Source organism: Aegilops tauschii, chromosome 2, assembly GCF_002575655.3.
Source record: "Aegilops tauschii subsp. strangulata cultivar AL8/78 chromosome 2, Aet v6.0, whole genome shotgun sequence".
Lineage (NCBI taxonomy): Eukaryota > Viridiplantae > Streptophyta > Magnoliopsida > Poales > Poaceae > Aegilops > Aegilops tauschii.
The window spans coordinates 135,047,362-135,064,195 of NC_053036.3; the positions used below are offsets into that span (position 1 = coordinate 135,047,362).

A 16,834-nucleotide genomic window follows, 5' to 3' on the forward strand; every position below is an offset into this window, starting at 1 on the left:
CAACAAGACGCCGCCGGCCATAGACTCGGACCGCGGGCACGATCTAGCCCATCCTGCCAGTGTGGTAAGTCCTTCACATCGAGGTGCATCCTCTACTTGTTTGTTCAAGGAAGATGTCTAAAACTTCACCTTTTATTTTTTTCAGGCATGGACAGAGAAAGCGGAGCGGATACGGTGCCCGGCTCCGCTGCCCGAAGAACCAGTCATCCCGCTCCTGGCAAAGATGCTGGTTCCGGCACCGGAGAAGAAGGCCAAGGGGGTCCGGAGTGGCCCCCGCCGCAAGGGAGCTTCAGACGTGTCGTCCGAAGACAAGACACACTCCTCTGCCGCCGAAGACGACAAGGAACTCCCCCCTGATGGGTGAAGGAAGAAGAAAGCAACTCCCCCCTGATGGGTGAAGGAAGAAGAGGGCAGCCTCCACAAATCTGGAGGCGGAGGCGCCCAAGAGGGGGAAGGGCCCCCTCGCAGATAACTTCGTATGGGACGTCGACAGCAGCCCAGAGCGACCCCCCCCCCCGAAGCAAGCCCCTGGCCGCATCGTAAGTACTAAAGACCCGTATACGTCCATGTATCCGGCCTCTCCTCTTCATGGTATTAACATGTTCAATTATGTAATTGCAGTCCGGCCCACGACAACTCCATGTGATCCTCATTAGGAGGTTCGTTGGATTCAAAGGCGATGGCCAGCGAGTCACCACCGACCGCTCACTCTCCCGCGGCCAAGGGTGACGACGAGGTGCTGTCCCAAAGGACCTTCCCTGGCTAGGGGGAGGTTCAGGAGGCCATCAGAGTGGTGCCAGAGGGCGAAACCTCGGCCGCCGGACACATGGGGGAACAGATCCCCATGGAGACTGGCAATGGGGGCCATCTTCAGTTCGGCCCCCAACCGAATACGATTCCGGAGACCTATACGGCTCCGGAATCCGGCGAGCAGCCTCCTTTGAGAGAAGGAGGTGTGACTATCCCGCCAGTGACCTCTGTCCAACCAGAGGCACAAGATAATCTGTTGGAAGCGCTTCGAGGCGCTTCCATTGCGGAGGAACACCGTATCCTTATGGGTACGGTGATTGAGAGGGTTCAGTCCGTCAAGAGCAGACTGACTGAAGCCTGCAGCAGCCTGCTAACAGGCTTTGAGGTAAGCGGCGCAAAAGAAAAAGTCATAGTATAGATAGTAGCCCCTAAGACACTGTCCGGTGTTCGGAAAGAAAAGCCGGACAGAGGATCAATTTATTTTCGCGGGGAACTAACTAAAAGATGTCTTATATGAATAAACAGGCGTCGTTGCTGGCCGCAACCTCTCATGCTGCGGAGGTCACCGGACTAATGCAGAGTCTGGAGCGGGCCGAAGAAGAGCTCGGCCTTGTAAAAAGGCAGCTAGAGGACAAACAAGGTAAGTTGCGACTTGATGTATATTCAGGAAGAATGAATGATGTGTATTGATGGAAGTGCCATTTGTAGGAGCAGCGATCGAGGTCGAGGTCCTTAAGAAGGCACTGGCTGAGGCCAAGGAGGAAGCTGCCAAGGAACAAGCCACTCGTGAGAAGCACGACGCCAGGCTTGATGAGGTCCAGCAAGAGCTCTAAAATGACGTGAAGAAATGCGAATCCTTGGAGCGCGAAGTTTCGGCTCGAGAGACCGAACTTGCTAAGGCTCGCCAAAGCGCGGAAGAGACCCGGGTTGAAGCCCAGGGCGCCCTCCAGGAGATCCAGGAGGACAAGAAGATCGCAGCGGGTAAGGCGTTTAGTATGCAAAGCAAGTATGTGGAGAAGAAGTATCTCTTACTAACCCGGATTTGGAGTTCTCTAGGGGCGTTTGCGGATCTGCAGTGCAGCGTTTCTGACGCTGCGGAATTCTTCCGAGCCAAAGAGGGGAGCTCAACGAAGAAGCTGTTCTGGTCACAATCCCTTGCGCTAGAACATCCGGTGCCCTTTAGCGATCAGCTAAAACAGCTGGTCGAGCTGCACAGGCACTACAAAAAAATACACTTCCGTGATGATACGTCTTTGTCACAGTAGGTCGCGTTTTCTGTCATGCATGTACATCCATGACAAATTTATGACAGAATCAAGGTAGTCATACCTATGCTGTCGTAGAAGTGTTCCATGACATTGCCAATTTTATCATCACGGAAGTGTCCACTTCCATGACGATAAATCGCGCGTCACAGAAGTGCTTTCGTCAAGGGTGACCGACACGTGGCATCCACCGTAACAGAACGCCGTTAAGCTATCGGGTCGGATTTTGGATCCGATAACCCGTTAACAGCCACGACCAATGCCGATTTTCCACGTGTAAAATTCTCATTGGCTGATGGATCCACGCGTCAGCTCCGCGTTGGCACAGGTGTCACTCATCCAACGGTCGAGATGGGCCTATGATATGTTGACACGTGGACCGGCCCAAAAGTGGCCCACAAAGTTTAAATGGGCCGGCCCAACCGAAGGCCAATAAGATTTAGCGGACCATAATGGGCCGGCCCAGCTAAAGGCCCACAAAATTTAGCGGACCATAATGGGCCGGCCCAGCTAAAGGCCCACACGATTTTGCAGACATAATGGGCCGGCCCAGCTAAAGGCCCACAAGATTTTGCGGAGCACAATGGGCCGGCCCAGCTAAAGGCCCACAAGATTCTGCAGACCATAATGGGCCGGCCCAGCTAAAGGAAAAAAATTCTCTGTCAAATCGGCCCGTCAACGGCCTGTCCTAAACTTGTCATCAACGCGGCCCATGGTCACTTCTGGCCCGTTAACACTCTGCTAAGTAATTGGACCGAATTACGGCCCGGTGTATTTCTGGCTTGTTAAAGGTCCGACTTCATTTGGGCCCATTTACAGGCCATCAAAACTTTCGGCCCATAAACGACCGTGAAGGATTTGCGTTATATTCGGCCATGTCTGACATTCGGCCTGTTAGAGGCCCACTATAGCTTTGGGCCACTTTTGACCTGTTGTCATTTTCGGCCTATTAACGCCGGACGTAAACCTTGGGCCATATGTGGCCCAATGTCATATCGGGCCCATTAACGGCCCATATAAAAATGACGATAATCTAGCCCGACCGAAGTTCCGGCCTGTTAAAGGCCCGTGTATTAGGTCGGCGCATTTACAGCCCGACCGAATTTCGGCCTGTCAAAGATCCGCATCGTAAATGGGCCACCATTTTGGCCTGCTAAGTCCAGTGGGTTATTTGGCACAATCAGGGCCCAATCTCACTTTCGGTCTATTAAAGGCCCATGTTTTTTATGAGCTCGAGATATTTACACCTGTAAACGGCAAATTTTTACTGAGGGCCCAAGTTATGTTTAGGCCTGTTAAAGGCCCACTATGGGCACAGGCCTACTAGAAAAATATGAAAGCTTATGCCGATTTAGGCCCAGATTTTTTAGTGGGCTACATGCCAATTTCGGCCCGTAATTGTTTTTAGCCCAATTGGAATGGGCCCGACGAATGTTGGCATGTTGGGCTCCTACGAAGCTTTCGGCCGAATACATTACTAAGATAAACCTACACTATACAAAAATAGCGTCGTAATTACTGCAGCCTGAGGCAGCATCATAAATGTTGTATCACAACAAAATAAATTCCAACCATACAACAAAAGGCCTATTGGCATAAAGTTTACAGTCCTTCCAGATAAAAGCACCATCAGATGTATAGAAGCACAGATCATTTGACCTGAGTGCTAATGTTTCAGGCTGTAGAATCTGAGGGAGCAGCACGATCTCCACCTTTTTCCGCCATTGCTCTTGAACAACGAAGCGAATGTCTGATAGTCTGGTTTCAAAACCATTCATATCTTGACGACATTTCTCAACCACTATTCTTGTTTCCGAAAAAACGTCCATTAGGGATTGGACTTGTGTCTCGAGCACAGATATATCACTCTGTCTAGCAGGAAGATTTTGTTCAGTAGGCGGTTTGGACGAGGTTACCTTGACAACCAACCCAGAATTACGCAGGAAGGTGCTTTTTGCACTGTTAGTGGAGAGATACCGACGCACTGCAGCAAGAGGTGACATTGTGCATGTAGTAGCCTCGTCACCTTCAGGTGGTTGTGGCTGTTCAATCATTTGTTCCATAGCTTCCTGAAAGTTTGAACTTGTAGATTAGTGTACCAGATAAGTTACTAATGAGACAAAAACAAACAAAGTAGGTTAAACGTTTATACATAACTTATTTTGGTGAACTACTGTAATACATTAGCATGTATTGTAGTGCCAACTACATAATAAAATCACTTTTGGAACATATGTCCATGTAGCATGCCTACTGTATTGTCTATTTCCTCACATTCGTTGACATCTAAGGATAAAGAGACATGGTTTAAAGTAGGATGAACATAGTATGACATCATTCGTATCATGGGCAAACAGATATAAAACAAACAGGCTATTTTATCATTGTGTGCGCACGTGAACATAACAACTAGATTACAGATCAAGACCAAAAGAATATCCTTCATCTCTTTTAAACCATGTAAGGTGAAATGATACGTTAAGACAACTGTGAATAAAAGTGAACAGAGTAACTGACATTGGCTGCAAACCAAGTAGTTAAATGAACACATCACAGTACCAATCAGTTCAAGGCAGGAGGAGTAAGGACTTACAACAGCGGCTTGAACTGGTGTGCTCATGCCCTTCATCTTGCTGGTGTGGCAATCCTTGAAGATTTGCACTGCATTCGGTTCAGGTTCTTTTTGGTCCGCACAGGCTTTCCTCTGTATTTGGAACAAGTCAATATAGATACGATAATATGGCACAAAAAAAGAAGGAAGTAGCAGCTATTTACAAGAGCCTCGCAGTGTGCAATATAGCTACGAGATCCTGTTGTCTGTTGGAATTTCACTTTGGAACGGTTGGTTTTGTTCTTCAAACAGTTAGCCTAGAAGAAGATACACTTGTAAGGCACATACATAAATACAAGTTCAATATGTGGTATGATCAAATACATATAGCCTACCTGATACTTTGGATCAGACCAGTGTTTAACGAGGGCTGACCAGTCTTCATCTGTAATATATTCCACTGGAGATGTTTGGGCGATTTCATTGTTAGCCTTGCCTTCAAAGTGAGATTTTCTAAGGTGGTACCGATACTGTCATAGAGCAGACTGAAAAACATGAGTGCATGCTTGTCTAGTTGCATCATCTTCCGGATCCAACTTGAACCTCATCTGTTGAAAAAAGAATGTGAGTCTTATTAGGAGGAAGCTAGAAAGTATGGGACAGAGCAAGACAATATTACTAATTGCAATGAATAACATTACTTACGGATAAATGGTCAAGGAAGGTGTTAAACTGGGTATTGTATTTCTCATTCCTGTACTGGATCGACGTTGGGAGGATACGTGCATGACACCTAACGGCAATGGCTGCCTCTGATAATAACTTGGCTGACTCTGTAGCATCACGTGGCCTTTTTAAACCTGCCTCAAAATGGATCTCCATTCTTCCTCCTTTAGATTTTGTTAATCTTTCAAGCATTATCCCTGATGTCTATTTCCGCTTGCGCCGTGGTGCTAGTTCAACAACAAATATGGAAAGTGTTAGTGTACATCAAACTGTGAGAGTACATATAAAGGAGCATGCAACTGCAACATGACTCGGTCAGGTACCGTCTTGGTGTTGATGCTCATGAGGTTCATCTGATCTTGCCAAGTCCTGTTGTGTCAGCAGTGCTTCGGAAGTAGTGTTAGGTGTGAAGGTAGCTTGGGAACTGGCCAGTTCCGGAGCAAACGAACGAGTAACTGGTTGAGATGCTGGTACAGTTGAAGCGGATGTTGCAGCTGGTGGAGCAGGTGATGCTGTGTTTGTAGATTTAGCCGGTGGACTTGGACCTTCTACTGCACTATAAGTACCAGCAGAATCTCGACGGCAGAACCTTTTCCGTTTCACTCGACGAGTAACAGCACTCCCTACTATATTATTTTCCTTGCTCTTTTTTGACTTTGCCATGTCAAGCTGTACCCACAACACAAAGAATAAAATCACTCTTCAGAACTCATTGATGCATGATACAGACAAGAAATACTTTGATGTAAGACAACCGTATGAGGATGGAATATGTAAGAAAAACAGGACGGCATGACATATTCACAACTACGATGTGCAAACTAAGCAGAAGGATTTTCAAGAAAATAGAAGTAATGCAAGCTAGACACCATATGAAAGATGCAACCAATATTACTCTGCCAAGTTAAAAGTGTCTTGTCATAAGTGGCAATTCGAAAAATTAGAAGCAGTACAACATAGAAATCAATGCAAGATGCAACCACTATCAAACTGCCATGTTAAAAGCGTCCAATCATGAGTGACTGATGCGGGATACACAACAGCAGTACTTTGATGTAAGAACATGGTATGATAGATAGATGAAGTGTATTCTAGACACAGAAAGCCATGTCATATGCACATGTATAACGTATGAACTCAGCACGTGCAACTTAATCAAAATAGAAGAAATACAGGCTAGACAACATATGCAACATGAAACCAATTATCACACTGTCAACTTAGAGCAAGCACCTGCGATGGTGGAGTATGGGAGATGAACTCATCATGTAGACTTGGGACTTCAACTTCATTAGCAGTAGCAGTGGCAAATCTAGAGAGTCTCTGTTTGCGTCGGTCCAGAGGACCACCAACATCCCCTAACTTACTCTTCCTTCCTATTTTCTGATATTGCCTTATGAAGTCAAAACCACAAGAAGATGAATAAAATTAGCTCTGCATAACTGGTTGATGCATGATACAGACGAACACTACTTTGATGTAAGGCAAGCGCAGGATAGGAGGACGGAATATATACAAAAAAAGACAGCGTTTCATATTCACACGTACGATAGGAAGATGGAATATGTATGAAAAAACAGTAAGCGGAAGGCATTTTAACAAAATTAGAAGAAATGAAAGCTAGGCACCATATGAACATGCAACCAATATAACTCTATCAGGTAAAAAGTGTCTCGTCGTAAGTGCCATTTCAAGAAATTAGAAGCAGTACAAGCTAGAAGACTATGCAAGATGCAACCTACATCACAGTCCCAAGTTAAATGTGTTTTATGGGTAAGTGATCGTTGCAGGTATAAGTTGTAAGCTACGCAGATGCAATTCGACATAATCAGAAGCAATACAAACTAGACATCATACGGAAAACGCAACCACGTATAAAAGTTCCAAGTAAGAGCAAGCACCTGTGATGGTGGAGTAGGGGAGTTGTGCTCATCATGTACACGTATGTTCTAGAAACAGGAACACGTGTCATATTCACAGGCATTATGTGTAAAGTAAGCAGATGCGATTCAAGTTAGAAGCAATACAAGCTAGACATCATACGCAACATGCAACCACATATAATAGTGTCAAGTTAGAGCAAGCACCTGTGATGGTGGAGTAGGGGAGATGTGCTCATCATCTACACAGCTACGTTGACTGTCCAGCCTTGTGTTGTCTTGCAAATCTTGTTGGGAGGATGGCGGAGTAGAATCTGTAGAGACCCCCTGTTTGAGTTGCTCCGAAGGACCACCATCATCCACTGCCGGACTAATTTCCTTCAGCTGTAATGATTTTGCATTGTGAAGTCAAACCGATAAGAAAAAGGAATAAAATTCGCACTTCAGAACTCATTCATGCATGATACTGACGAACACTACTCGGATGAAACGCAAACACATGATGCGAGGATGGAATATGTATGAAAAACAGGATGGTGTGACATATTCACACCTATGATGTGGTAACTAAGCAGAAGGCATTTCAACAAATTAGAAGCACTGCAAGCTAGACACCATATGAAAGATGCAACCAATATCACTCTGCCAAGTTCGAACTGTATGGTGTTTCAACAAATTAGAAGCAGTACATGCTAGAAATCATATGCAAGACACAACCAATATCACAGTGGCGACTTAAAGGTGCCTTATCCTAAGTGACTGATGCGGGATATGCAAGAATAGTAGTCTCATGTAGAAACAGGAACACATGTCATATTCACAGGCATTATGTGTAAAGTAGGCAGATGCAATTCAACAAAGTTAGAAGCAATACAAGCTAGACATCATACGCAACATGCAACCACATATAATAGTGCCAAGTTAGAGCAAGCACCTTTGATGGTGGAGTAGGGGAGATGTGCTCATCATCTACACAGCTACGTTAACTGTCTAGCCTTGCGTTGTCTTGCGAATCTTGTTGGGAGGATGGTAGAGTAGAATCTGTAGAGAACCTCCGTTTCAGTTGCTCGGAAGGACCACCATCATCCAATGCCTTGCCAATTTCCTTCAGCTTTATTGATTTTGCATTGTGAGGTCATACCGACAAGAAAAAGGAATATCATTCGCTCTTCAGAACTCATTCATGCATGATACTGACGAACACTACTCTGATGAAAGGCAAAGTCATGATACGAGGATGGAATATGTACAAAAAATGGACGGCTTGACATATTCACACCTATGATGTGGTAACTAAGCAGAAGGAACTTCAACAAATTAGAAACACTGCAAGACACCATATGGAAGGTGCAATCAATATCACTCTGCCAAGTTAAAACTGTCTCGTCATAGGTGGCGTTCATCAAACTAGAAGCAATACATGCTAGAAATCATATTCAAGACGCAAACCAATATCACACTGCCAACTTAAAGGTGTCCCAGCATATGTGACTGATGCAGGATACACAAGAATAGTAGTTTCATGTAAGAACATGGTGTGATAGACAGATATAGTATGTACCAAAAACAGAAAAGCGTGTCATATTCACATGTATCATGTGTAAGCTAAGCAGATGCAGTTTACACTAATTAGGAGCAATACGAGCTAGACACCATATGCAACATGCAACCAGATATCACACTGCCAAGTTAGAGCAAGCACCTTGGATGGTGGAGTAGGGGAGCGGAGACTTGGACCTTTTAATGCACTATCAGTACAAGGAGAATCGGTACAGATGCTCCGTTTATGTTTCTGCAGAGGACCACCATCATCGCCTTCCTTACTCTTTTCCTTCCTCTTTCTTGATTTTGCCTTGTCAAGTCAAACCCACAAGAAAAAGGAATAAAATTTGCTCTTCAGAACTCATTGATGCATGATACTGACGAACACTACTTTCATGTAAGGCAGCCGCATGATAGGAGGATGGAATATGTATGAAAAACAGGACGGCGTGACATATTGACAGTATGATGTATAAAGTGTAAACTAAGCACAAGGTGCTTGAACTTGTTAGAATCGATGCAAGCTAGAAACCATATGAAAGATGAAACCAATATCACTCTGCCAAATTAAAAGGGTGCCCTAACAAATGTATTTGACCAAATTAGAAGCAATACATGGCAACAGGCTAGAAATAATATGCAATATGCAACGAATAAAGGTGACTCATCGTAAGTGATTGATGCAGGATACAAAAGAGAGGTAGTTTCATGTAAGAACAAGGTTAACACATAGATGTAGTGTGTACCAAAAATAGGAAGGCGTGTCATATTCACAGGTATAGTGTGTAAACTAAGCAGATGCAATTTACCCTAATTAGAAGCATTACAAGCTAGACACCATATGCAACATGCAACCACATATCACACTGCGAAGTTAGAGCAAGCACCTATGATGGTGGTGTAGGGGAAGTGCGGTCTTCAGGTACAGAGCTACGTTCAATATCTTCATTTAGGCTTGCTGTTTCTTGAGAATCATGTGTAGAGGATGAAATTGCATTCTTTATAAGAGTATTGCGTCTCATATTAACCCACGCGCGTGACTGTCTCATCATAAGCGATAGACGCAGGATACACAAGAACAGTAGTTTGATGTAAGAACATGGTGTGATAGAAAGATGTAGTATGTACCAAAAACAGGAAGGCGTGTCATATTCACATGTATAATGTGTAAGCTAAGGAGATGCAATTTAACAAATTAGGAGCATTGATGAGGGATACACAAGAAAAGTAGTTTGATGTAAGAACATGGTTAATAGAAAGACGTAGTATGTACCAAAAACAGGAAGGCATGTCATATTCACAGGTATAATGTGTTAACTAAGCAGATGCAATTTACCCTAATTAGAAGCATTACAAGGTAGACACCATATGCAACATGCAACCACATATCACACTGCCAAGTAAGAACAAGCACCTGCGATGGTGGCGTGGGGGAATTGCGGTGATCAACTAGAGAGCTACGTTGACTATCTTCATTTAGCCTTGTTGTTTCTTGAGAATCATGTGGGGAGGATGACACTGCACTCCTTAAACGAGTAGGGAGTCTCACAGTAACCCACTCGGGTGACTGTCTCATCATAAGTGATTGACGAGGGATACAAAAGACATTAGTTTGATGTACGGACATGGTTAATAGACATATGTAGTATGTATCAAAAACAAGAAGGCATGTCATTATCAAAGGTATAATGTGTAAAGTAAGCAGATGCAATTTAACCAAATTGGAAGCAATACAAGCTAGACACCATATGCAACATGCAACCACATTTGACAGCGTGAAGTTAAAGCAAGCACCTGGGATGGTTGTGTGTGGCAATTGGGATCATCAACTGCAGAGCTACGTTTACTGTCTCCAACTGCTGACACTGCAACCATTAGAGCGCTGAAACACTTAGTGCTTATCTTCGAATTACACTGGAGCGACTTCTGTCTTTTCTTTTCTGCATTCATCAACACTGCGTCAGAGTCTGAAATACCTATGCATAAAAAAACAATAGTGTGAGTATGGGTGAAGTGTGTGCACAATTAGTACAGTGTAAAGGTAGCAGATAGCAGGTCGGTGAGAAATAAATGACTGGAGACATATGATAGCTCTACAACATGCATGGCACACTAAATTACTACAGGATTCTATGAAAATAACAGTCGACTGAAAGCAAATAGGTCAGTCCATTTTTTCTGCACCGTCCAATGTACAAAGAACGGGCAGATCGCCTTCATCTACCTCCAGCCAGTCAGTGTTGATGATCTTCCTCGAAACGGCAGCGACCATCGGCCCAGTATTCCTCCCCTACCTGCGCCCTCCCCTCGACCTCACCGCACCGCCATGCTTGGCACCCCCCCGTCCCTCCATTCAAGCCCCGCCGACCTCCAGATCGGGCGCAAGCAGCTCCTGCGCCCCACACCCCTATGATAGACACCGATGCGCCGCTTCCCCGGGGAACAGGCGGACTAGGTGCTCCGCGTGCCTAAGCGGGTGCTGCTTCTTTTAATTGCGGCTCGACTGACCCTGAATTGAAATCCAAGCAGGCTACTGACCTCTAGCAAAGGTGAAATAGTAAAAGGGAGGAAACCTTGTACATTTAGTATCACGAAAAAGATGTAGTAAGAAGCGCTCAACTAGTTTCTTTCGTGGGATGAATACGGTGTGAGCGGAGACGTAAGATTTGCACGAATAAGGGAAGAGGAGTACCTCTTTCTGCTTGCAGTGTTGTGTCCTCCTTCTGTTTTTTCGATGATCTTCTTGTTGTTCACCGAAAACCAGAAGTTGTGGAGGACGGTGCAGCCTTGGACGAACCCATGGCCAAGTTGTTGAGTGTGGTGCAGTGGCCGTCTGTCGGCGGCGGGGAAGCATATCCGAGGCGGCAAACGACGGCGTAGCGGGAACAGCTCCGGTGCGGTGGACGGTTGCGACAGTGGAGCCGCAGCAGTGAGGCGCAAGACGGCGTGGTCGGAGTGGTTCTGGTATGGCGCACGTCGGCGTCGGCGTAGTGGAGGCAGCTCTGCCTCGGCTTCAGCTGCTAAGTCCTTGAGGGCGTTGCGGTTTGCGGTTGCGTTGGACGAGGACGTCGGGGTACCGGCTCCGGCGTGATGGAGGAGGGAGGCGGTGGATTGGCTGCTATGGGGTGGAGGACGGAGGAGGCTGGGGTTTCGTGGCTGGTGGAGAGGGCGTTTTCGCGCCCACGGAGTATGAATGGGGAAACGGAGGGAGGCGGGGAACTAAGGGGGAACAATGTTTCGGTTTGAGACGCGCTTGTTTGAAATTTGGGGAAAGTTACAAACTTTGCCCCCATCTAAAATTTCGGACATATTGCGGGTTGGGGGTTGGACAGTCATGTCAGGTGTCCCAAATGTGGGCGGGATAGATTTCGGCCGAGCGCATGGGTAGGCGCCCACGGCGTATGAATGCTTCTCGGAGGCGGTTGAGACTGGCGTCTTGGTGAAGTTACAAACCTACCCCGGTTTAGACCTTTGGACATCGGGCCGATAGGCTACACGGGCCAGAGTCAGGACAGTAATTTCCTACCACCAAAACATTAGTCTCGCGCGGTTTCGGGTGACCAGAGGCCTATTTGGCGCTTCGTTCAATATTTGGGAGCAGAAGCATTAACGTTTTCGGTTCTCTTGAATTGAACTTTCAGGATTTGTCAAACTTCACAAATCTTTACTCTTGAAAATCCTAAAGCTATGATTATTTTGGAATGGAGGGGGTACATTTGAATATACATTGTACACGAGTATATATTAAAAAATATGCAACTTACCTCAGTTCATGCATGGTTCCAGATATAATCTCCTTGGTTGCAAAAAAAAGTTAGATATGCGTATGAATATATATAGCATGTTCAACTCACAACAAAGATTGATGCCCCCTTTTACATCTGATTTACAAATGCCATTTTCTCGGGTTCAAATAGATGAATGCACTTCCTATGAATTCGAATCTTCGAAACCCCCTTTATGTTGAATTCGACATGTATTCTATTTCGTAGCTAGCAATTTGGAATGTATCCATGCAAGTGACAAATGTATAAAGTGCTTCACACTAACAACATGGAGTGCACTAATTAATGTTTATATATGAATTGCAAAAGCATCCATTGCCAGTATTTCAAACCGCTCTCACTCTATGGATCGGTAATATGAAATAAACACATGCACATGCTACAATTCAATAGAGTATGGGTGTCTGATAGACCGATTTTCGTCCATACGCAATTTGCAAAATTCATGATCTCATCCAGAAATAATAATGCCATTTATATTTTAATTTAATGCGTAGAACCGCCTTTTACACGTAGATGCACTATGCCTCTCCCCGTTCTCACAAACGTGTTATATATCTCTCTATCTAACGCATAAGTGCACACACTTTATATGCATCGGCATTTCTCTTTCACACATGCTCACAATCTCTCTCAGGGTGTCGGGGTGTCACACGCACATGCTCTCTCTGTTTCTCTCTCTCTTTCTGACTACTATGTACCACTCTTTTCACTAATCTCAGTTGGAAAACACTATTTCTCTCACATGCATATATACACATGCACGGTCTCTACTAGCCCTCTATACGCACATATATGTGCCTACGTGTCTCCCGCACGCACATTATCTTTAGGCCTCTCTCGTACACATTGCCCCCCCCCGACACACCTCTCTCTTAGTAGTTGGCAGATATGATTTCATCATATCATTCGGTAGGATACCCCTGGCTGTTAGGCTGGATCATAATACGAGGCAAAGTTTTACCCTAGTTTGGATCGGACCCTTGCAGTTGAAGAAAGAGCCTACTCCTGGTACTGTATATTAGTGATAGGGTTGTGTACAAAGTACACGTGAATACCAGGCATTTTGCGTGTGTGTGTATACTATCGATGAACTTGCCCCCAAGCTTGTATAACATACTAAGGGCCTAGGGTTACAAATCATATATAGTCGGCTTATCACCAGTGGGGATAGAGTCCTCCGCGACTCTGGTAGCTTCGTGTTGTACGCCGAGTCCTCCACATGGGTCTTCGTATAACACGTCTCGGTCCAACCTATATGTGGCGCAGGATGGAACCGACCCATGAGTCTTCATGTTGACCCACCACAACTAGAAATGATGTGCCCACCACACCACACACGCAATCGGCCACTAAGAAAATAAGCATATACAATAGTACAACGGTATCTAGCTCATGATACGTCTCCATATTTTGTTGATGACACTGACGGACCTTGCATTTGATGCGTGCTCCGTATTTTGTTGACGACACTTACGGTCATTGTATTTGAAGCGAAAGCACGATATGGTCACTGGACTTCAGAATAAGCTCATCACGGTCACCACATACATTTTGTCGTGCTAACCAACATGTGGTTGGATCGTTAGAGGACAGTGGTTTCTCGAGCCCACCAAGGTCAAAGTCCCGGTGCTCGCATTTATCTTGTGTTAATTTCAGTATTTTCTGGCGATGTACGTTCAGTGGGAATAGACGTTCCACTCGACTACAAGGCACCTATGGTGACTTCGTAAAATCTCAAGATCATATATGCTGGCCCACTCTCTCGAAGGTGCTCATAGGGGTAGGGTTCGCGTGTGTGCGCTTATAGCGGTGAGCGCTTGCGCGTATATATGAGCCCTTGCGTCTGTACCGTGTTAAACAAATACATATCATGATTATACGGTCACTGGCTCACCCGTACAACTCCGTATTTTGTTGATGATACAATCAATTGCCCAGTCAAACGTTTCACGCGGCGCAACCAGTGTTGCACCATCGGGGCACGTAACCGTGGGGCCCACCTATCAGCCCGTATATGAAAGAAAGAAATGGTAGTTTGAGTCTGTACTATGTTAATAAAATAGGAGTACATTTTAGGGTGATCATACGGTCACTGGCTCACCATAGAGCTCCGTAATTTGTTGATAACACGATCAATTGACCAGTCAAACGGTCCACATTCAGCAGCGCACACTACCATAGGGCCCACCCGTCAGTGCGTATATGAAGGACAGAAATGGTAATAAATTAGTGGTCGGTGGGTATTCGAAGTCGTGAGACCTCTGGTTGGCAGTCATTGGGCGGTGGGGTGGGGATCCCCGGAGAAAAAGCTCGGCGGGGGGGGGGGGGGCTAGAGAGATGGCCGGTGCGGTGGCGGACCGGCGGTGGGGAGTGGTTTCGGGGAGGGCAGGCCAGCCGCGGGCGGCGGGGGCTGGCGGTTCAGCCGGTGGTGGCTGGCGGCTTAGGGGGGGTGGAGTTTGATGATAAACTGGAGGCCCTTGGTTTCGTATCCAGCGGCTGGAAAATCTAATGATCAGAGATGAAAAAGTCAGTCGACTGACGTGTAGCCTCACCCCGCACGTACACATGCACGCACGCAAGACACGCACGCATGTAGGCATGAAACACTGACACGTACACACGCACACATGCTGGCGTGCAACACTGACACGTACACATGCACTCACGAACACACGCACGTACGCACCCATCCATGCAACACTGAAACTTACCCTTGCACGCACGCAACACTCGCACGCTTGCATGCACACAGCACACGACGCAAGACACACGCTCAACCTATACGTGCATGCACCCTTTGTTAAGGACATGGATTGTTACGGGTATTAATCAATCTTATCTGTGATAAGCAGAACATTGATGTTTGCAGCGGTCTTTATGAATCACAACGTATCGAACGGGCTATCAACATAGTAGGCTTATCTACATGAAAAAGATGACGTCACACTCAATGAACAATCATCAGTTTATGAAATGCCCACTTCTGATCGCCCTGGCGCACCAAAGGTTCCTCTGGTGTGCGCTGCCTGCGTTGGGTCACTGACATGCAGGCCATGCACCCAAAGAGCCCACACGTCAGTGGAAGAACGGCGCGGTGTCCTAGGTCAGAGTCGAGGGCGCCACTCGCGGCACGCCCGGCTGAACACGCCTCCGTGGCGCATTCAAACGCCTCCATGAAACCCGCCCGTGTGGAAGCCGAGAAACCCACTCTGGACACACGTCCATTCATGACCGGGCCGGCGTTAAACGCAACGCCGGCCGAGCTCCTCCCGTCCGCCGTCTATTTAATCTCCTATTTAAACGAGGCCAAACACCGGCCAAGAATCGCACACCTCCGCTGCTCCCCTATCTCCTCCACCATTTTGTCCACTCTTACAATGGCTTACGACGAGTAGTTATTCCGCATCCAAGCCGGCTGGCTAGCCCGCCGGATACGAGCTATGTAGCTCGCTGATCCACCTCCCTCCCCTCGCCTGACGGAGCCAGTTGCCGCCCCAAGCCGGCGCGCGGTTTAGCAACTCGCCGATCCAGGCCAGCTCGACGAGGAACGGCGCACAGGCGTCGTTGCTGCCATCCACGCCGCCGCCTCGTACCACGTCTCCCGTTTCTGTGGCCGAGACTCCCATGCCGGCGGCCGCGCCATGCAAGCAGCGACAGAAGCCGGGTGCGCGGAGAGCGACGAGTCGGTGGCCAGCGCCTCCGCGTCCGCCGCCATCATCAAGGAGAAGTAGAACACGGGAGGCCGCCGCCGCTTGGGTCCCATGAAGGCCACCGCGGAGGCGACGCCGGCGTACACAGCAGGTGTCTTGCCGGATTCCTTTGTTGCGAGGACCTTCGTCGACCACGCATGGGCTCCACGGAAGAGGGGAATGTTAGGATGAACTCGAGCCGGTGTCGGCCATGGCGAAGTAGTGGCCGGTGATGAACTCGAACCGGTGCCGGCCACCATCATCTTCGGCACCAGCCAATGATATCAGTTGGGCACTGGGGAAGCGAGTTGTTCGCCGTGGAATTTTGCCATGTGTTGTTTTCATGGACTAGCAAGATGCCCGTGCATTGCACGGAACATCAAGATGCATTTTTTTACAAACTCCCGCATGCATGCAAGGGATAATTAATGTCCTCCTTTGCTAGTACCACGAGGCAAACACCATTAATATTGCATCGATTAGTGTTAGTGGCCTTGTATATCTGCAAATTGTAATTTTGATAGTGGCCCCTTGTATATAAAAATGGAGGGAGAAAGATGAGAGATAAGGTGAGGAGGAGTGGGGCGTGGTGGTGACTGGTGGTCGGACTGGGCGGAGGCATGGGGATGGACGGCGCATTATG

General features: G+C 46.8%; 1 protein-coding gene across 1 annotated transcript in view; it reads left to right on the top strand.

Annotated features, from left to right (window-relative positions):
* Positions 1–679: 679 nt before the first annotated feature.
* The window catches only part of LOC141040823 (uncharacterized), a 40,873-nt gene continuing 24,718 nt past the window's right edge, over positions 680–16,834 (top strand). The window contains exons 1-3 of the mRNA XM_073506938.1: positions 680–736; positions 1,276–1,390; positions 1,459–1,565. Coding sequence (XP_073363039.1) covers positions 680–736; positions 1,276–1,390; positions 1,459–1,565 — 279 coding nt within the window. The remainder of the gene's footprint in view (positions 737–1,275; positions 1,391–1,458; positions 1,566–16,834) is intronic.